This window comes from Ruditapes philippinarum, unplaced genomic scaffold, assembly GCF_026571515.1.
Source record: "Ruditapes philippinarum isolate M1 unplaced genomic scaffold, ASM2657151v2 ctg753_1_1_1_1, whole genome shotgun sequence".
NCBI classification, from domain to species: domain Eukaryota; kingdom Metazoa; phylum Mollusca; class Bivalvia; order Venerida; family Veneridae; genus Ruditapes; species Ruditapes philippinarum.
The window spans coordinates 187,105-210,279 of NW_026854157.1; the positions used below are offsets into that span (position 1 = coordinate 187,105).

A 23,175-nucleotide genomic window follows, 5' to 3' on the forward strand; every position below is an offset into this window, starting at 1 on the left:
CGTAAAAAATAGTGTCTGTTCAAGCATTCTTTCTAAAGGCCAGCTGACAATCATTTTGGCAATCATAAAGCTTTACGGAAAGTTTTATTTCTGGTAAAGGAAGTCAGCTGTAATTTGGGAGATGAGGTGTGAGATGGTGAATCTTTGAAATATTCATGTTTTTTACGTTGTAATCTTCTGTCTTATAAGAAGTTTTTACAGAACACACCAAACTTTCTAAAAACAACTGACGAATGCTCAAACATTTTGCACAAAAGTATTGTTGAGATATTATTATTATTATTTACACTTGAAGGAACTTGAAGTGTGCCACCAAATAAAAGCAATATTAGAATGTGTTATGGTATTCTTCAAAATTTTAGTGGTTGTAAAATACAACAATAAGCTAATATTGTATTGTACTGCTTGATTTGATTGTAATTTCATTTTGAAATATATTAAATTGCATTGAACAAAATATAAAAATAGCATAAAACGCAGCTTTTCTTTTGTATAACATGTTCTCCACCTGCGTTTATAACAGAAATGCACCTGAACCTCATTGCCAACACGTGATTTTGACAGAAAGAAATGAAGGGAATTTTTGTTTATTCTCTCCAGATTTTAGTTTTAAGGAACTGTAGTGTTTGTGGAATGGGTCCATTAATTTGAGCATTAAGAAGTAATTAAATTGAATCCTAAAAGAACTTTATAAACTGCAAACTTGAAAATGTTGCAGACTTGCGTTAAGTGGGCCTGTTGATTAAGTCATGTTGTGAGAGTGTTGATTTCCTAATCATAAATTTTCCCTAAACAATAAGCCAACGAGAATAATATCGATGAGCACTGTTGCCGATAATTATGTTACATAACAGTGAGTTACGCCTGGATATTTCCCAATTACAAAGTGCTCCGCTTTGTTTTAAATGAAACGTGCCTTATAGGTACGTCATAGGTACATTATAGGTACATCTGAAATTTTAAAATAATTTGCCAAACGGTCTAACAACGAAATCACTGGTAAAACCTACTGTAGTAATTTTTTTCTTAAAAAAACTGGAAACAAAGTGATTCTGCGGAAGCATTAATCACAACAAAATTACATAAGAATTGCAGACTCGGTTTGATTGAGTCTGTACATGAGGGATAATGAATAAGTGCGACATCCTTCACGCCCCTTAGCATCGGCTTGAGCGGTACTCAATTCTCAACACTTAATAGTGCTGGCATCAATGATCCCAAAGGACCAGAAAAATATAACAACACTGAAGTGAAGTACGGGGCAACTTTTTACAGCTGCCACACAGCACTTGACATCTGCTGTTGTGAAGTATAAAAATCTGGAAACAAAGTGATCCCTCGGAAGCATTAATCACAACAAAATTACATTAGAATTGCAGACTCTGTTTGATTGAGTCTGTACATGAGGGATAATGAATATGTGCAACATCCCTCACGGTCCCTAGCACCGGCTTGAGCGGTACTCAATTCTCAACACTTAATAGTGCTGGCATCAATAATCTCAAAGGACCACAAAATATAAAAACGCTGAAGTGAAGTACGGGGCAACTGTTTACAGCTGCCACACAGCACTTGACACCTGCTGTTGTGAAGCATGAAAATCTGGAAACAAAGTGATCCCTCGGAAACATTAATCACAACAAAATTACATAAGAATTGCACACTCGGTTTGATTGAGTCTGTACATGAGGGATAATGAGCACTGTTGCCGATAATTATGTTACATAACAGTGAGTTACGCCTGGATATTTCCCAATTACAAAGTGCTCCGCTTTGTTTTAAATGAAACGTGCCTTATAGGTACGTCATAGGTACATTATAGGTACATCTGAAATTTTAAAATAATTTGCCAAACCGTCTAATAACGAAATTACTGGTAAAACCTACTGTAGTAATTTTGTTCTTTAAAAAAAATGGAAACAAAGTGATCCCGCGGAAGCATTAATCACAACAAAATTACATAAGAATGGCAGACTCGGTTTGATTGAGTCTGTACATGAGGGATAATGAATAAGTGCATCATCCCTCACGCCCCTTAGCACCGGCTTGAGCGGTACTAAAACTTAATAGTGCTGGCAACAATGCTCCCGAAGGACCAGAAAAACAACACTGAAGTGAAGAACGGGGCAACTTTTTACAGCTGCCACGCAGCACTTGACACCTTCATACAGATAACATCTTCATAAGTCTGATCAGGATCTCTTCAGTATGTAGCCCAAGTTTTGTATTCTTCAATTTTCAAATTAACTGTTTGAAAGCCTATACATAACAAACTATTTACGCTCAAGATGTCATCAAAGATAACGTTATAGAATACTGTAAATCATAATAAGTAAGAAAACCCCTGGATGTAAATTCACAAAAGAATAAGCGAAGCAATTTCATTACAAAACTTGACATTACACACTCCTAAAATTAAAGATAAATAAAAGCTTAATACAATACGATACAATAAAATAAAATACTATAAAAAAATGAAATGCAACACAATACAATACAAAACAATGCATTTGAATACTGAAAATTCAACTTGACTAAGCTTTAATTGCCTTCAAGTTCGTCTTCTGCCTTGCTTCGTCGGGCCCTTGCAGGTGATTTTTTGTTGTTCTGTCTTTCTTTAAGACATAAAGTACTTTTGTTATGATCATTGGGTTTTCTTTTATATGTTTCTGCATGATCATTTTGGTGTTTTACTTATTTCACCTTTGTAACCATAACAACTGTTAAAATTTCACTTGGCCAGGATTCATTTTATTTACACTGTTTCGTTTAAAGGAACATGTGACAGCTGTGAAAAGATGCCCCGTACTTCACTTCAGTATTTTTTTTTCTCTGTTTCGTTGGGATCATTGACTTTAACACCTGTAAGTGTTTAATATTGGGTACCGCCCAAGCCGGTGCTAGGTGGCGTGATCCCTAATATATAGATTCAATTGAACCGAGTCTGAAATGTTCATGTAATTTTGTTATGATTAATGCACACTTTATCCAGACTTTTATATAAAGGAAAAACTTAAGTCACTTAACATATCTAGTTAACGGTTAAAAACTAGAAAACTGTCGACCATAGAGCTCTTTTAATGATAAAATTTCAAGAACTTTAATTTCTTTACGAATGTTTCAGTGGTTGTTTGGCGCTTATGACTGATCCGGGATAATTTGATAGATCGACTATAATAATACAGCTTTGTACAAATAAACGAGATGTTTGTTATATGTTATTTGGGTTTATGTTTTATTTGTTGCTGTTTTTCTTAAGTGTTAATGCTTTGTTTTTTTCAATTGTTTTTTTTTCTTATTTTTTTAATTGGATTGTCTTCAATGGGGCATTTTTTCCAAATTTATTTCAGATATTGATAAAAACAATAATAGCAATGTATCGTTCTGTTTTTATATATAATTTCTGGACAAGAAATGCTGATTAGTTCTCTGTGCTTTAGTGTGAACATTTATATGGTAGAATTATAATATTATGTTCTAGATTTTATTTTCTGTTTATATAGTATCATGTAACTCGCACTTGCTAACAGAACCTATTTAACATTCTTTCGTAGTTTGTTGTTACGTATGTAATACTAAATTCTATTAAGTTATTAACGTAAGTATTTATTGTAATACCGACCGTCCTTTATAAGCCTATTAACTTTAATATGTAATATGCTTTATTATTTATATTATTTCCTTGCAAACAAATGGCATTGATATCATGCTAGAAAAAAAAACTCGCTTAAGTTATGTGAATCAGTCTATTAAAATATGGTTTGAAAGCAGTGCTTTGTGTACAAAGGGGAAAAACAAAATATGTCTATAATAAAAGGATAGCTCGTCACAGCTTGTCTTTCATAATGATCCATTGGCGAATTCTGTATCAAGAATATGTATACACGTTAATGACATAGCATTATAAGTTATAAGACAATTATTCAAAAGCTGTATGAAGTGTTTTAATTCTAAGGCTAAGGGACTGCCTTTAAGGGTTGATGCATCAGAATCGGAGCCGCTGTTTATCCATGCGTGATCGTAAGAGGCAACTAAATTTATAATCGGAGTCTATGGATCCTTTAGATCTAGCAGTTTAGGTGATTTTACCATTAATGTTTATTGAGTTAAGTTTTTACACCTGAGATAAGCCAAACTCATCTTTTCTGTTTCGACGCCATAGAGTGACCTAAATTTTGTTGGTGCGCTGTAAAACAAACCAAAACACAAAAAATATGTTGAATTAGGTTTTAGACATTAAATAGAGAGAAACACTTAAGTACAAAAGTGAATATTTGACAATTGGAGACTTGGTTTAAAAATGTTTGTTTATGTGTCCTTGAGAGACGAAAAATGGTGCTCCCTAGCACTGACTTAAACAGTCTTCAACTGAATTAAGTTTTAAAATAAATGAGAGAAGAACAATAGATTAAAACGACTAAAGCTGCCACACAGTCATCTATACGAAGGTTATTCATGTCATGGCTCATAGATACATATACAAGCTTAAGGTGAGCTGCTTTTATGCCAAGTGGATATCATTAAAATCAGAATGGCGAGATACTTTCCCTTTAACAGTTCCATGTTCTTTCTAAAAAGATTTTTTGATTTGTTAGCAGTTTTTATGCTTCGATAACCCATTTTAATTGAAATGCAACCGAATATTAATGACTTGTTATCATAGGATAAAATATCACAAACAAAAACATGTTTCGCTTGATATGTTCTCATGAAATTAATGCAGTTTGAAAAATGGAAATAATTGTAAGTGATATTGCATAAACAATGCATGATGCATGCATGTATAATAGTAGAAAAGCATTATTATGATAATCGCAAGAACACATTATACATTTTCAACTTTAAATTGGTTATTCTCTAAAGCAGACATGCGTATCCCTAACGTATGCAAATGTAGATCAGGGAAATCAGTACCCATGGGTTCCGACGATGGATAAAGTAACAAATAGTTTAAATATTTGACAACGGAATGCTTATTCAAAGTTGAAATAACCATTACCTGTTGAATCAATATTTTTTTATTTGCTTCCCACTGTGCTCTCTTTTTTGAAAAGGATACAAATTCGAGTTATATCTTCTATGAAGGTATTGTAAACACCGAATTTATTGCATATTGTCAGACAATCTAGAAAGAACAATTTAATCTTTGAATGTCATATACCACAAAATCGAATAAAGATCATCATGTAAATAAAGGTCACTCTTAAAACAACACTTCATTAAATAGATAGAACATAGTTACTTTCAAATAAAGACCACTTAAAATTAATGGTCATGTTTAGTTTCCCCTATAGGTTGCCGTTGTTCACAGGTTTAATTGTCTTTATAAGTAAAACCGATTATGTAAGTCACGACATTCATAAACTAATGTCATTAAAGAAATTCCATTGGTAATAATTCATAAAACAGGGTAAACTTCCTGTTTACAAAACTATGACTTTGTGTCCTCTATTTCAATGTGCTTAAAATTGTTTTGTATATTTCCGAATTCAATCAAAGTCAAGGCTGATAATATGTTCAATTAATATACGTGAGTAAATAGATATTTTACCCAACGTTTAAGAAGTGATAGCATATTATTTCTTAACTGATGACTACTTGAATTAATATTGCATGTTCTTTTAATGCTATTAAACCTTGTTTATATCTCAATATCGGTTTACTAATCTAAAATAAATGTGTGTATTTGATATTTTTACTGCAAACAAGTTTACTAAAAATGTTAGAACATAATTTGATCTTTTAATATCAAACTGGCATTTAAATGAAACCCGAGAAACAGGAAAATGAACGCGGTGAAAGCGATCCTGCAAAAGCATTTAAAGTTTTATGAAATCACTGAAAAATGATGATCAATTTATAAACGTCTATTAAGTTTATTTCGATTCTCTAATCTCTGGTTACTTAATCTTGATGCTTATTTATCTAAAATAACCTGATTAAAATAAATGATTTGTTATTTCTATTTCATGACATGCTTACAATCATAAAACAAATCACAGAATGGTTTTCATTTTACATTTAAAGAGACATTTTAAATGTTGGTAATTGGATAATAAAATAATACTTCATTGATACGGTAATGTTTTAATAGAAAACAAAATGTAACGAAATGAGATGTTAAAATTTGTTTTAAAAGATCAAATTGAATGGGTATATTGATTTCGCTTTATTAATATGAACATTTACTTGACAATAACGCTTTTTTAATTAATAACGGAATGTGATTGCATAACAAGATAACATCTAGGCACTTGTTTTGTCTAAAAATAATATTTCTCATGCTAAATGTTTTGAAGTATCGACCTTGCGTATTTTAAACATATCGATGTAACATTTCTAAGGTCTTGCGAGGAAACGCCGACACATGCACCTACAACTTATGCCTTCAATATTATTGGTTAAAAACTCTGTAAGCAGATGATGCATTGACAAAGTTATCAGTTTCACTTAAATTATTTGACTCTTTTTTACGTTGAAAAACAACAAAGACAACAATCTGTAATGTTTTGCTCAATTATTCACCAACATGCGTTTATTATTATAATTATTATTGGTCTGACGCACTTGACCATACAATTTGCAAAAACCTGAGAGAACTTTTACATTCCTATTCTTCTTATTTTGAAGAGTGATTATGAAGGAATATACATATGTTAATATGTATTAACGTCTGGAATTGACCTAACCAACAAAGTTACTATTCTACTGGAAAATCAAAGTTTTATATGCTTTGGTAATTAATAATGCACAAATTTGTAATAAGGAAATACATAATTAAACTTTACATAATTTTATAGTACTCAACTGTTGCTAAACACCATGAATTAATTGTTATATTATCACAAGTGTGAAACAGATTTCCTTCCAATATTTGAAAATTCTTATTCAGCAAATGTTTTGAGATAGTCCACTGACATGAATCCGTGTTGACTAATCTGTTACAACTCGTCCAGGTAGCAAGGAAAGCATGCACCCCAATATCTCTATATTTTTAGTGGGTAGTACAAATCACATGTCTTTTGTTATTCGGTGACATCATCGACTTATTTTCACCAAGTGGATAACATTTCTTATATCTGTCACTACGATATGACGAATGTTGACACTAGGCATCATTTCAGAGGATCAGATTTATGGAGGGCTGATGATGCAGCAGCTAGGGGATGGGGGCACCTTCCGCCAGGTTGGTGCGACGCTTGATGTACACCACATCGTCATTACGAGAGCCTGGGGTAGATACCGGTTACATGGTACACCCGCCAGGAGGCATGCTAAAGGTCGGCAAAGGATCACAACACCAGCTCAGGATCGGTTTATATTCGTTCAGGCGCATCTTACAAGGTTTTCGACAGCAATTTCTCTTTGAAATGACCATGTTAATGCTGCGGGCGTCCTAATTTCCACGCAGACAGTATGTAGAAGGTTGCATGAAGGTAATTTGCGGTCGAGAAGAACTTGCATATGTATCCCAAGGACGTGTCGACATCGCCAGGCCCGTTTGAGATGGACCATAGAGCATACACGGTTGACCATGCAACACTTGAGACATGTTCTGTTCACTGATGAGTAGACTTCACAGATCGGCGTGCTAGACTCGTGAACGGTTAAAAGCTGCAAATATTGCTGAGCATGATCGCTACGGAGGTGGGTCAGTTATGGTGTGGGGAGGTATGGGATGGACAATCCGACCTCGTTGTGCGGAATAAAGACACAATGACAGGTCACCGATACATATATTCAGGTTAGGTTATATGCTGGAGCAGTCGGCAATTAGTTCATTGTAATGGACGATAATGCTCGCCCAAATAGGACCAGGGTGGTCCAAGACTACCTAGAGAGGGAGTCTATTGAGCGCATGAACTGGCCAGCTCGCTCACTTGACTGAAATCCAATAGAACATATGTGGAATGAGCTGCAGTTTAAAATTTCAGCTTGTCATCTGCACCCCAGAACCATCCAGGAGCTTTAAGTCATTTTGGTCTAAGAAAAGGCAGCAATACCCGTTTGAACTATCAGAACCCTAATAGGGAGTATGAGAGAGAAGACGATGCCAAGCTGACATTGACAGTAACAGGTCACACACATGGTATTAAAATTAAAACTCTAAAAAATCGTATTTTACAATTTTGGAAAACACGCTGCATGTTCTGAAATCTTCAAAGAGGGGTTGGGGTTATCCTCTTCTCTACAACAAAATCAATGCAAAAATTTATCCTTCGGCTTAATTGATAAAACAGTAAATCAGCATTAAAATTTGTTCGCAAGGCGTTAATAAAATTACCCTAGAAAATATTCACACTCAAACATAAGGTGTTTAGCAAAAATTGAGCACTATATTTTAAATATGTAGTATAATTATATTTAACATGCAAATTTGAAATGCTTGTTAAATTGAAATATTTCCGTTTGTTTTCCAACGTGTTCTTTATTTCGATTTCGAAATACAGTTTGTTTGTTATTACGCAATTTATGAATAATCGCTAATTTAAACCATCTAGATACATCATTTGAAACTTATCATAATGAAACTTATCTTTACGAAAAAAGAATATAGTTACAAAAGATGCAATGCGCTGTTCAGTAGCAAACATAAAATTGAAATGCTCTATGATCAGTTAACGACAATCGGTAGCATTGCTCCATTATAGCTATATAATCATTATTACATGTATAACCTTACATCAAATTCATTATTTCAGTATGAAGTTGTTTTTGCTGCTTTTTTATTTCCAATTTACAACATTAACAAAGTGCCTAGTCCTGGCCAATACTGTCGACATTAATGTGAAAAAATAGCAAGATATTTTAGTTATTTCAATAAGTGGACTATTGCATTTGCAATGTAAATATATTGAATTATGTCTGTGTGCATGATACATCATTTTTACAAGAGGTTTTATTGAGACACGTACAGAAAAGATGATAAATAATTTTAAGAAAAGGTGACAGTTTCCACACACTTAGCGTCATGTTGAGAGCCTCCGATTTGTTATACAGAGATCGCAAGCACAATCATCGGACGAGGCCTAATTTATCCGTAATAATGTGTATCATTGTCATTTGTTTCTTGCCGCTCATTCAGAAATCTTTTAAAATAAGTAATTGGTCACTTACGTAAAAATTGGTAATCAAAGGTTAGTTGTCCAGGATTAGCGGTAAGATTGATATACCACCGAGTTGCAACCAAAAGCATTTGTTGAAAGTGACATAATAATAATAATAATGATAATAATAATAGTAATAATATTAATACTTCTACTAATAATAATACTAATCATCATCATCATCATCATCATCATCATCATAATAATAATTATTATAAGAATAATTATAAGAATTGTAATTAATGAGAAATGAGACGTAAAAAAGGTAAAAATTGCATTATGTCTACCCTAATATTCTACCATGAATTAAACATTTAATTTTGATAAAACATCTAATTATCAAGTAGTTAATCAGGGTTAATTTCCATAGCAACGCAATGTATTTTGATACAACGTAACATCACTCTTATTATGTACATACATTTTACTACTCCAGTCCAATCTCTGCTTTTGAATCAGTTGAATCTGACCGTTTTATATATTTATTGCGTTTGACACTGTATCCAATAAATCACATATTTTGAATATGACCTTTCGGAAGTTTATTCAAAGATAAAAGACTGACAAAAGTTCAGATATACTTATTTCTTTTCTGTAGATCTGATGACGACCGTATATGTTTCGCTTTCTTTATTATTCGGATTCCCCGAGAAAGCTATTTTTAGCCATGCGAACAAACGGGTTTTACATAGGCATTAGAAGTAGCAACAAAATACCGTTATATGTGGTACTTAAACTAATTGTTAATTTTTGTTAGAAAAAACAATGTTTGAAGTACTAGTAATTCTTAACAAATTTGCTTGAAAAAATAGAGTCAATTTTTAATAGGGAAGATTGTTTTGCCAGTTTACATGTCGGCCATACGGACAACGCCATGTTTGTCCTCGAAATCGTGAAAATTACCTTCTCATTATTGGTTTAACCAGGGTTAACATTAGAAACTACATCGTTTTCAAAATAATGAAAGCACGCCGATGATTGGCTGTGTGAAAGCGTACCAGAAATTATTTAGTATTTGGTCACGGTAAGATCTAAAAGCGGAGCGTTATTTAGGGCTGATTTTAATCAGATTGAGATAAAAGGTAAAAATTTACAAAAGTCTAATTAAAAAACTTGAGATTAAAATTATCAGCATCCATAATTATTCATAAAAATATCAACTTCCAACTCAACGTTTGAAAGAGAAAGAGGAAGAAAAAAACCTATTATCTTAACATACTTACAAATAGTGTAGCTGTTAAAGGGAGACACAGGCAAAATTTTCATTTCTTAGTTTTGAATGTTTCATTCATTATTCTGTAAATGTCCTCAAAATTAGTACACTAGACAGTCAAAGGAACAAAACTTTTCTAAATATAAAGAATAAAATGGTGTTTTCCTAACTTGACCCGCGTGGGTCAGGTTAGAGCACTAAGATTTCACATTAGTTGCAACAGTGAACTCTGGAAACGTTAAAGAGCATGTCAAATGTATGACTTAGACTTGTTTCAATCATACAATATCCACAATATCTGTTATTGTATTTTCCAGGGTTTGTTCAAGTCACATGACTTGTTTTAAAACTTTTCGGTGACTCTGTTGGCGTCTAAATTTCGTTTAACATATTTAGATATATTTACACTTCAAACCAAAAATATATATAATTTATAACGAAATTTATGTTGGGACTTTAGAAAAAAGTAATTTTAGTGTGATTTGAATACATAAGATCATTTTAATATTTTTGTCATTATTTTGCCTGAGTATCCCTTTAAGGTACATCTTAACAACTTAGATATTAGATTACAATATAAAATTAATATGTGAGACACGGATCTTCGGTTTATTATTATAGGGTCATTTACCGATTTGTTATTCAGCAGCAAATGTAATATAAAACAATGTGTATATCGAAAATGCAATTTTAGTTTCTTAAAAGTATTGTAGGCATGATATACCGTGTTGTATTGTAGTTGATCATTCATTTTTCAAAATGGAGAAAGAAATCGGGAGCGAAAGGATTCTGACAACAATAAATGCTTTACATGATGCCGCTACCAAAGCCGAGGAATGTTCTCAGTACCTACAGGTAATTTTATCACAATTTTTGGTAACGATATTTCTTTAATTTTACTTCTATAGTAGTGTGTGTGGCGCCGTTATATGTCGAAACGCCGCTAAATGTCGCATTTTCGCTACATGTCGTACCATAGCCGTTAAATATCGCAACAACCGCTAAATCTCGCAAAATCATTTACTGTTTAATGTTCCAATTATAACGTTAAATGTTGCACGATATTTTCATATTTCGCAACATTTGCCGGTTAAATGATTTAATGATTTTTACTTTCTTAAAAAGTTATTGTTCCCGGACTACTTCTCTTATTCTATTAATGCCAATTTAATGAAACTTTACAGGATTGATCGGTAACTCAAGTTCTTGCGCATATAAAACGGCCTATTTTGACCGTGTTGATGTCCTTTGAATAAAAACGTGTTCTCCATGGTAATTATTTAAATCCTGATACAAAGTAGTTGACTTTTATCAGGCGAGAAATGTGATCACTCAAAGCCCTTGGTATGGTTTATGTACATTGTTCTTTAGCAAGAATGAAGAATTGTCTTTTTTTGCAGAATACATCCACGACAATAAAGAAATTGAAGAGTGAAAACGAGCATTTGAGATATCATTTAAGAACAGCTCAATATGAACTTATAACAAAAGAAAGACAATTTCAAGATGCACTCAAAACGGAAAGAGATGCTTTCAACGATATGCAGACACGCCTTTTATAAAGGTAAAAACATCTTTCTCTCATAATATTTCTTTTGCATAACAAATTAAAACAAAAGATTTTCGTGTCAAAATTATTTGCTTGGTTCAATGAATTTACAAGTATCAACAAATTTATTATTCCAGGCAAAAAGAGCTTGAGAAAACAATTAAAGACGTTCAAGATGATATGAAACAAAAAATACAAGTAGATGACATAAGCGATGATAAACGGCCAACAAAAGTCGCAGAAAGATACCTGGATTTGTATGACATTGAATGGACAGATGCATATGAAGAAATTGAAAAGGACTTTAAAACGGAAGAAAAAATAACGCAAGAGTTATTGCGCATTCTGAAGGTATCAACCTTTGTCAAATATTAAAGTACATTCCTAATTTGATATTATTTCAATTCAATATTCTATTTCCTTCAAAATATATAAGAATACAGTCAAAGTTTTATGTAGTCATAAGCCTTGGGGACACAATAATTCTATTTACAGAAAATCATGGAGTTCTGTACATATGTGGCAAAGCAACAAGACGTCAACGTACATAACGCATTGCTTATGAACAACAAAGAGGTAGGTCGTTGTAAAGATTTATTGACTGTTCCTTATACTATTTTTATTTAGTTAGTCCTCTTTAAAATTAATCTGAAGCGAACACGTTTGCATGTTAATGTTTATTGTTTCATAGTTTAAAAACACCATAAAATATGCAATGTGTTTTAACATTATCTTGATCGTAAATTTGAAGTTTATTAAAGAATACAACTGTTGTCTTTTAAAATAATAATAAGGTTGAAAATATATGCAAATAAAATATTGGGATAGTTTTTAAATAAGAAGAACAATAATTTATTGCTTAAAAGCGACTTTTTAAATATTTTTGCAGACTTTGATGAAATATACGTGCAGCCAATACAAATAAATAAAACTGGAAGCTACACATTAAATATTTAATACATTTTCCGTTATTAGTAAGCCTTTTTATATGTTTCATATAAGACTGATAATGGTCTATTAAAAGAAGCACGCAAACAACTTTCTTCTTGCAAGAAACGCATTTCCCAAGGAATATGTGAGGACATTTACAAGGTAATAGTTATTTTGCATCACAACTTTGATTTCGTAACGACCAAACAAGCTTTGAATCTATGTGATGTATCACAGATACGTATTGTGTTTATAAAATATCATTTTAACATTGCATATTAAGAAAAAAATGTTTAAGAGTTTAAAGATAGTGTTACAATAAAAGTTATTTGTTAGTTATTATCCCTGTAAAATAGGCATCCGGCCAAAAATGCAACAAAATACAACAAACATGAACATTCAAATGAAATACAATCAGGTGGTCATACATATACAGGCACTATTATAATATAAGCATTAACAGTAAGTTACATTGTAAGAGATATATCGAAATTTATGAAAATTGTAATAAAACACAAATGTTTGAATAGCACTTTTTATTTTGGTCAGCTTTACATTTCGAAACTTCAACAATCAACCTCATCAGGCTGTATCCGAGAACTTAGGATAACAACCTTTATTAAAGCATGTATTTCTGTCTGTTGGATGTGCCTGGTAAGAATTTTCAACATGATTTTAATGATCTATCACTGACAGTTTTTACTTGTTGTGGCTGCAAAAGGAAAAACAGATTTGCATATCATTTACACTTAAATACAACTGGTATATCGTATTTCATCGCATATGTACCTAGCATATTCTTTACACTTGCTATGCCAAATTTGCAAAATACTGAAGAATTTCTGTTTCTTTTTAATTATCAGTGCATAAAACATGAACTGGTTTTTCTGATAAAAAAAGCCAAAGAACAATTCCTCCGCCTTACTTATTTAACTTTCGTTTTCATCCGAGCTCCGACCATATTATAATAACAGTAACTGAACATGAATTGACACAAGCCCATCATAAATTATATCTATTCTTCAATTAAATTAAATGGATAAAATGATTTAAAACTGCTTAAGATGTAATTGTTGCTTTCTTAGTGTTATACCATGATAGTTTCCATCGTCAAAAATAAATTGCTTTCTGATCTTACAATGCCAGTTTGGTCGTTATCCTGCCAGGTCGCTCATTTAAGATAACTTATCGAAACTTACCTATTTAAATTTGTATTGAAGATAGTTGTGTTGCCGGTGTCAGGATCAAGTAGAATATTATTATTTCAGATTCAATTTCCGCCAATGAAGATGGAGTTTGATGTAAAAGCTCACAGAAAAGAATTCAAGGAAGACATGTATATACCATACACCATGTGTGGCAAAAAAATGGATTTTATTGTTTGGCCTGTACTTCTTCTTTATGAAAATGGACCGGTAGTTGCAAAAGGTATCGCTCAAGGCCTCAAAGAATGCAGAAATCGACGGTTTTATGAAATAGAGCATAGAAGGACCTCTTCGCCGCACAGAATGGGGGTAACTAAAAGCCAGAGCGACTTAGCCAAAGAACCAAAGAAGGGTATCAGACAATTGTTTCAAAAGTTTCATCCACAGCAAAGAAGTAGGAGCAATAGTATTGGTTCATTTTTTTCTTAATATACACAACGCACATCCATTTTTAATAATAATAATAATGATAATAATAATAATAATAATTATAATAATAATAAAAGATTAAATAATAATAAACAAATCATGTAAAATTCCTATATCAGATATATTTTAATATAGCTATTTGTTGTTTCTAGCAATTTTACCAATCAAATTATATCTGTGAAGGTAACTTATTTAGCCGCCTCCGTTGTCGAGGGGTTAGAGTCGATGACTTCTTATCCAGTTACCTCTCTGGCGTGGGTTCGATCTCCGGGAGATGCTTTGGTAGTTTAGCACGGAGGAAGGTAGTCTAGTACTGGTGTAACTCTCCAGGAACGATGGTTAGGAAACTACCCGCCTATATGACTGTAATACTGTTGGGAAAAGGCGTAAAATGAAACAAACAAACAAACAAAGCAAACTATATACACATATAAAATACAAATAACATTCTAGAAACTTTACCAACCATTGATTATAGTTTATTATTGTAAATACAAGTGAAATAAAGCATGTGTCAATTTTTATGACAGTATTTTTCTGTTTCCTAGTTGTTCAATATCAATATATTATTCACTGTTGAAATTACGTAGAACGGTGTTCGTCGTTTTAGACTCTGGAAATCACCATTCAGCAATTAATTTGTATAATCATTGGTCATAGGTAACCTTTATTTTTATAAATCCTTCTCAAGCAAAATATGTATTATTTGTTAGTTTATCAGTGTAATTAAACTTCCTGTTTTAATGATTTGAGAAAAATGTCTCGAATGTCCCTCTTAAATCGCCAAACGTAATGATCTTATCTGTTACTTAGTTATGCAAGAACTACATGTAAAGGTGAATTTACCGTCACCTTAATAATTCGAAAAATATGTGATCTGATGCCAAATTTGAGCTCGATCCATATTTCATTATGTCTATTTATGTGTACCAATGATAGGTACAATGAATTAACTTGTTAAAAGAGTAAAAACATCTGCTAATAATTATCTTGGTACAAAAAAGGGAATAAAAAAGGGAGATAACTAAGTAAAATTGTCTTCTGAAGCCATTTTGAATAAACAAGGACTGAATTACACCTAAACATAAAACACACAGTTGCTTTGTGATATTGCGGATATGATATTTTATTATAAAATCATAGTCCCCACCAAAATGAAAAAAAAACGAAACAAAAACAAAAAAACAACCAAATAAATAAATAAATACAGCATAAAGATGTTACCGTCCAAATGAATAAAATTGTTTAATATGGAGCTACCGATGACTGGCTTTAGAAATATTTGCTTTTCAGTACAATTATGTGTTGAAATCAACAAAACGCGTTACCTCCCTTTCACCATGATTCCGCCGTTAAAGTTCTCCTAATAGCTACTAAAAGCAACTGTTGTAAAGTCAAAATAATTAAAAACATATAATTAATTGATTTTCTACGTCCAAAGCAATGTTTCAAAAATTATTGATATCCCTCCATTCTTATTTGACCTCCTAACACACATACATTTTGAAAAAAATCTTATCACAACATTTTATACTGTCATCGTGTATGCAAAATAGTAACAAATGTTTGCCAGTAAAATTTAGTATTACAATCCAATGTAAATTATCAATTGTCTACTAGAAATTACATAGCTTGTTATACTATGTAAGGTTATGTAAGGTTATGTTGGTATAATTAACCTGTGAACTATTATATGCTGATGGAATGACTCTGTTTCATTACTTCAGTATACACGAATTGAATCTGTGTTACTAACAATGAGCTGTAGAGTGTCCCAAATTTATATCGGGCAATGTTTAAACCAACTTAAATAGTTTGTGATATTTACATGTATAAAGTTTAAGGTGTTCTTCGAGCAAACGAAATCAAAAACAAGTAGGAATCAATTGCTTAATTGTCTCCCGTTTCCTCCTGTTATAAAAGAAAAACACTCACTTTACAGTTTAGTATAAAAAATTACCAAAGAATACGTTTTTACCTTAAAACCAAGTATTACAAAGAAAAACATGACGTTAATGGTAACTGATATGAGTGTTGTTATTTACTAAGTATAAGCAACAACAACAACACAATTGCAGAAATCACGTTTTTATTGAAAATAACATACCTTTCAGTTAAATTGTAAAGAATAACAGGTTTCAATCATTCCATAAATGTTTCATAATAAACCTAATAGATACACAATATTGGGATACGCATTGATATAATGGTGTGATAAACAATACAAATCATAGCAAAATCTGCATCAGTAATACTAATATAGTTAATCAAATCTTATTTGTTCAATGGTTTCAATAAACAAAATATTTTTTGCCACTGTTTTGTAAGGTATTTTAGTATCGAACAAACACTATTTACGGCATTACTGCGAGAATGCGTGGATGCGACTTTTAACTTGAATAATTATGAACTAATTATATAGGGGTTATTCAACTCCATTAACCTTTGTAACAATAAAAACTATTAATGAAAAAGACAGATTATGTTTATGCACACGCAAATTATTCCGTTTAATAAATGAACAACACCTAAAAGGATAAAAAACTATAAGATGCAGGCTTAAATATAAGAACAATAGATACAAAATATAAAAAGACAATTCTTAAGACAAGTGGAATATATATTCCAACTATTACTTACTGTTACAAAACTGTAAACATTTATTAAAATACGCATACAATACGTTGCGCTTTTTCTCTTATTCTAATTAAGTCCAAAGATACCGGTATTAAAATAAATCTACATTAATTTTGTAGATAACTGACAGCGGATGTTCACTCTTCGACTTTAAAATTCTGCAATTCGACAAACCTAATCAACGCTTTTTTCTTTGATTTGTACAAATAACATAGTTTGTGTGATACTCGAAGCAATTTGTAAAATACACAATTATCCGATAATATGTGAGAAGGTATTCTCATATACGCATGGATAATAGATGTATAAATATGATAATTTATTTTTATAAAATAGATAAATAGATAAAAAACATACCGCAGAATATACCAAATATAAACGCTACAATAAAGAAAACGATGATGACTAACTATTCAGAAAAATAGAAATATAACCCCTCCATTGAGGTCATGAGTAGTACGATTGGCGATATTTGTGAATATCAAACATAACTAATAAAATATAAACGAAATACGAAAAAGATCTTTAAAAAAAACTGTTAAGCTGTCATACAAATTCATGAAGCAGCTTTCTTGCCACAACCCTGTGCCACACCTTTTGCAAGTATCGGACCACCTTCGTGTAATAAAAGGGGAGGCCACACAGCGTAATCAACTTTTGGTCCACTGATTGTGTACGGTTTGTAGTAGTCGTTGTTAAAATTTTCACCCCTACTAAGCAAAGGAGCAAAGACAACAGGTGGGTCTTGTATCTGTAGTTTTGAGAAAATAAAAAAAATAAAGATTATAATACAGAATTATGTCGTGCATATAGTATTTTTATTGCACCATCTAGATTTAATATCAAAACGAAAAGTGTACTCAAACTTCACATCTGATCAAATAAAAATCATGGCAAATATTAATATAAAATGAAATATTATTTATGTAGACAATAATTGTTTTCAAATTTTATGGTGTTTATGGAATTAAAAATTCAGTGTGTTACTGAGAAATCATTTGAAAGGACCTTTTAAATTCACGAATAATACAAATGCAAACAGTATTTTTCATTCTGGTTGTACAAATACATAATTACTTACCACCATAAACCAACATATCTCCACACATTCTGCTGTGAATTTACCGACTTTAAGAGCTGCCTTTACTTGTTTATTTGGACATTGTTCTAGATGCGACTGGTACATCTGATAAAATAATTGCCTCACATATAATTCTTTATTAAGAATTGACATAATAATCCGCTTCACAATTGTTTATTTTATACCTCTTTAGCAGAATATTTACTAATATACATGTACTTAACTTTCACTCACTACTAGTTTCATGACGACGGGTTTTTCAAATTCCGTGAGTACTATTGTTTATTGCTGATAGGAAAACTATAAAGCTAGGCCATGGACGAGTGGTGGATATACTCGAGTGCTCATCCGTGTCTTAAATAATGCAACGAGAGGAACCTTAAATGTAAACTAATGGAGCAGGATAATTCTCTTCTTACTGGCAATACTCGGTCGGATCAGAACCTTTAAACTACATCTAAATATAAAAATGATACAAGCAGTGCTTTTCAGTGATTTTCATTACATGAACATATTTATTTAGTGGTTGTTGAGTTGTGAGCAAATTCGTATGATTTAGATTTAAGCATTTGTTTCAAGAATATAAAACTGCAGGATAATAATTAAATGCAGATTAGTCTCTGCAACTTTACCCTTTGCAAATTTCCCACGGTAGTCAATCCAACGACCTTTCTACACTCCTTCAGAAGTTTTCGCACATCGACTGTTATATCTCCTTTGTCCTGGGGGAAAACAGTGTTTTTTTATTTTAAAATATATTGTAACTTAGTAATTATATAGACAAGTCGTTCTCGACACGAAATATGACTGTATAAGTGTAATCATAATTATGAAAGAGAACAACAACAACAACAACAACAACAACAAAAAAAGCATATTTTACAAAGTTTGTTAATAGCTATTAAATACGCATAAGAATGATAAATGGTATTATTTTCATATTTATTAAGATAATTACATACATCTCTGCCGGCCAGTTTGAGCTCTAAGCCCAAGTTCTTCATTTGTGTGTTTGCCTTTTCCCAACAAAATGTCATAATATCCTGTGGTAGACAAAAAATTGACATGTTTTAACAAATTAAAAGTGAAACATTTGAAAAATTCAATTTTAGAATCACATAACACAGTTACTTATAAATACTCATTCTGTAAACACAAAAGAAACATTATAATATTTATGATAAATGTTTTGAAGTATAATTATATCAACTCAAACTTTATTCACATGCCTATCCTTTACTATTTACTAATCGCTACCTGCAAAATCTGCAGCAATGCTTCAATAACATATTCTTCGTTTTGATAATGTTTTTCTAAAACGTCAAATGCATCTGTCCATTGATTGTCATACAGCTCAGCAAACTTCTCAGCCAGTTTTGTCGGCCGATTTCTGTCACTTAGATCGGCGATGTTGGGATTATTGTCTGTTAATCTATCGCCCATTGTTTTACTCAGTCTTTACAAAATAAAAAGCAGCAACAGAGTTATTGCCCTTGATTAGTTATGTAGTATACATGTAGAACAACAATCGTTTCCGCGCTACGTCTTTGCAACTACTGGCTATAATAATAATAATAATAATAATCATAATCATAATCATAATAATAATAGTAGTAATAAAAAAGAAATTCCGTCCAATTGTTGGATTGTTATTTAATAAAAGATATCGACATATGCAAATCAGAGCTGTTTTATCACGTAGAACTTATAAATAGACTTGCCTTTTCAATACACAATATCAATTTTATTTTATGTTTTTTAGATTTATTTTGCAAAACTGTTTACCTCGTTTTTGTTTCAGCGAGTTCAATTTCAGTTTCTTGTAGTTTTCGTAATGCATGTTCAAGTTCCTCCTTCAATCTTGCCATTTTCTTCCTCAGGTCCATTTCAGCCTTTTCTTCATCTGTAGTGTTCCCAATCTTCCTGCTTTGCCTATATTTTTCAGGATTAATAGTTTGTTCTTTCCTTAGGTGCTGTTCATTTTGTAACTGCTGAATCTTTTTCTTTTGCATTTCGTTTTCCTTAATTAGTTTACTTTCTCTTTTGCTTACTTGCCTTAAAACTCCTTGTTGTACCTCAGCCTGTTCATAGATTTGCATTTGCAGTTTTTCTCCATCTTTGATCTTTTTCTGTAATTTTTCACACCTTTTATTCAGTTCATTGTTTTTAATTTTGTAACTTTCAATATGTTTCTTAAATTGAGCCAACTCCGATTTTAAAGCCATTAAGTCGCTATTTTTATTTTCTAACGTCCGTGATGTTTCTTGCAGTCTTTGCTCAAGTTCAGATATTTGTGTAGTTTTTCCATGACACTCAGCCTTCTGTCTCAATGTGTAATTTACATTTTCACCCTCATTTCTATCTTTATATGCAGCTTTCAACGATTTTTTGTGTGCGTTGTCATTTACTAAAATGGCACGTGTCTTCCGTTTGTCAGTTGATGCAGACTTGTTACCAGGTGAAGTATTTTTATATCTATTAAATTTCCTTTCAAGAGCTTCATTTTTTTCAGTGTATACTCTGATACTATTTTCAAGATCGAGCTTTTCTTTTTTTAGTGATGACAAAGCTCTTTCATATTCAGTTTTCATCTTTTGTTGCTCTCTCCGAAAATTACAAACTTTCATTTTTTCTTGGGATAACTGGTTTTCTTTCACTCTACGGCGTTCAATTTCAGAATCAATTCTTTTTCTTAATAATATCTCCCTGTCAGATATGTTCATTTCTGTGTTATGATTTAATTGAGTTTTCCCTTTAATTGCCGAATGGGTATGAAAATCAAACCTACCTGCCACTTTTCTTTTAAGATTTGCATTTCTTTCCTTTAACTGATCCCTTTCATCAAGTGTTGCCCTTACTTGATCTTGGATTCTTTTGATTTTTAGCCGGAGATTTTCGTTTTTCAATTTTGATTTTTCTAAATCCCTCCCGATTATTTCGATATGACCATTTAAGTGACTTATCATTTTCTGTTTCTTGTCTTCCTCGCCTTTAAGAAGTGATATTTCTTCTTCATTACGTTTACACTGAGTTTTCAATTGGTGTAATAGCTCATATGTATCTACTTCAAATAGCTCAAATCCTAATGATAACCATTCATCAAAGTCCGACATCAAATTTCTTGGAGTTCTTTTACCATGATTATAAAAGCCGAACCCTTCGAATTCAAAGTCGTCATGACGAACTAATTTGTTCTCTTGGTGCGGATAGTATATATCGCTCTCAAATACTTCATTTTCAATATCCCTCACTTTTCGCTTCAGCAGTGGTATAAGCTCTTCACATTTTCGTCTCAGCAGAGTTATCTTTTCTTTGTACTATAATTCATAAAAATGTTTCACACATTATATTATTATATATAGTTTTTAAATGTTTTTCGGACTCAAGAAATTAATGGCCTTTGTTGCTGGAAAAACGGAGGTTCGGCGTTCGCGTTAATTGCCTATACATGTATTTAGTATCTGCTGTCTATGCTTATGAGTAAAAGATACATATTTGTAAGATTCCACTAAAGCAGATCAGACAAAAATGAAGCGCGCACTTACGTTGACAACTACACTTTCCAGGTTCATAAAACATCATCAACACTAAAAGAACATGTAAAACGACAAATAATCTACTAAAAGAAAATATTCATGATTAAATTACACAATAATTGAATTGATGATTATACTTATGATAATAATGAAATCTAATAATTATTTTGTTTAATCAGTTTAATTAATATGCAGTTTTAGACAAAAAAGACGAGCTACATTTAAGACAAAAATCAATCTACAAATCTACACGTACCTCTTTTACACCTCTTTCATAGTGGTGAACTGTATAAGAAATGCCTTGCTCTGTTAGCCCTTGACTTCTTCTAGAAACAGTTCTTATTCGCCCATTCCCATACTCAAGTGGTCTATGGAAATCCATATTAATTTTGACCAACAACTTATTCCCGTAAGCAAGTAGTATTGCTTAACTTATACAAGTTTGCTTTCGTTCATACCTCTATCGTCTGAAATATTAATCATATAACCAGAAATTAAAAGTAAATTATTCAAAATGTTTTACTATGCGTTAATAAATTGATTGAATATTAGTTCATTCCCTGAATACGATCCAGTCGACATACTAGTGTAGCGATTGTAATACCAAATTACCATTAAATCCATTGAATTCTAAATTCATTGTATAAGTAAACAATAAAATAACTGTTTAAAAGGCATTATCAAAAATTTGAAATGCATTGTAATCCAATAACAAACACAACGGAATAAATGTTAATTCAGCTTTAACGTACGTTGTTGCTTAAATATCCCAGATTTGATATATAACGCGGGCATATGTTTAAACGAACTAAATAAAGTTTATTTCTTAAAACATGGAAGAATATTTGAAATTTGCTGACATATGTTAAAATGTACTTACAATTTACATAATTGCACCTTGATATTTTTCGAAATTCACGGCAATGTTAATTAACTTCCTTTTCCAACTAATTTATTGATTGTAAGGTACTCGTTGTTTATGCAGACATTCACTGTGTATTTAATCGATTTAATCGATTTCTATACGGCGTTGGGTGTAATATCTGTCAAAGTTAACAAATTATAGGTGTCTTCTATAATTTTAGTAATCTATGTTTATAAGGTGTACAAGTAATGTAAGATACTTCAATAAACTGCTAATACACTAGCGAAGGAACTGTTCTGATAACCTGTCACATTCTTATAGTTACTTTTATTTTTACGTCGATATACCATTTTTATACTCATGTGGGTGATTGATCCACATATCCGACTTTCTTGGATAACTAATTGATAACATAACCAGTAATAACAAATATCACAGCAAGTGGCTGACTTCCTATCCCACATGAATTCTGAATCAGAGGCGAAAGACAAACGACCATAAAACTCAATGTCCGATAACAACTGTCATAGAAAACCAGCGACCCCTTGATTACAGATCCGATGACCATCCTATTGGCTGGTGGAATTCTATAATTTTGTCAAAAGGAATGTAATATCAAATTT

At 31.8% G+C, this 23,175-nt stretch overlaps 2 protein-coding genes across 4 annotated transcripts; one reads left to right on the forward strand and one right to left on the reverse strand.

Annotated features, from left to right (window-relative positions):
- Positions 1-10,893: 10,893 nt before the first annotated feature.
- On the forward strand, positions 10,894-15,308 carry LOC132739173 (uncharacterized). 2 transcript variants are annotated; one of them, XM_060726827.1, is made up of 7 exons: positions 10,894-11,175; positions 11,721-11,884; positions 12,007-12,220; positions 12,365-12,445; positions 12,872-12,961; positions 13,349-13,453; positions 14,068-15,308. In XM_060726827.1, the coding sequence occupies exons 3-7, from the start codon at positions 12,050-12,052 to the stop codon at positions 14,431-14,433; spliced, it is 813 nt and encodes a 270-aa protein (XP_060582810.1). In that variant the 5' UTR covers positions 10,894-11,175; positions 11,721-11,884; positions 12,007-12,049; the 3' UTR covers positions 14,434-15,308. The 2 variants fall into 2 exon arrangements, with proteins under 2 accessions (XP_060582810.1, XP_060582811.1); XM_060726828.1 differs by lacking the exon at positions 13,349-13,453.
- A 1,187-nt stretch (positions 15,309-16,495) lies between these two features.
- Positions 16,496-22,981, reverse strand: LOC132739185 (uveal autoantigen with coiled-coil domains and ankyrin repeats-like). 2 transcript variants are annotated; one of them, XM_060726850.1, is made up of 8 exons: positions 22,568-22,981; positions 21,944-22,154; positions 19,937-21,468; positions 19,409-19,607; positions 19,114-19,194; positions 18,784-18,873; positions 18,152-18,256; positions 16,496-17,821 (listed from the first exon to the last, which is right to left on the reverse strand). In XM_060726850.1, the coding sequence occupies exons 2-8, from the start codon at positions 22,067-22,069 to the stop codon at positions 17,627-17,629; spliced, it is 2,328 nt and encodes a 775-aa protein (XP_060582833.1). In that variant the 5' UTR covers positions 22,070-22,154; positions 22,568-22,981; the 3' UTR covers positions 16,496-17,626. The 2 variants fall into 2 exon arrangements, with proteins under 2 accessions (XP_060582833.1, XP_060582834.1); XM_060726851.1 differs by lacking the exon at positions 22,568-22,981 and adding an exon at positions 22,440-22,537.
- Positions 22,982-23,175: the final 194 nt, after the last annotated feature.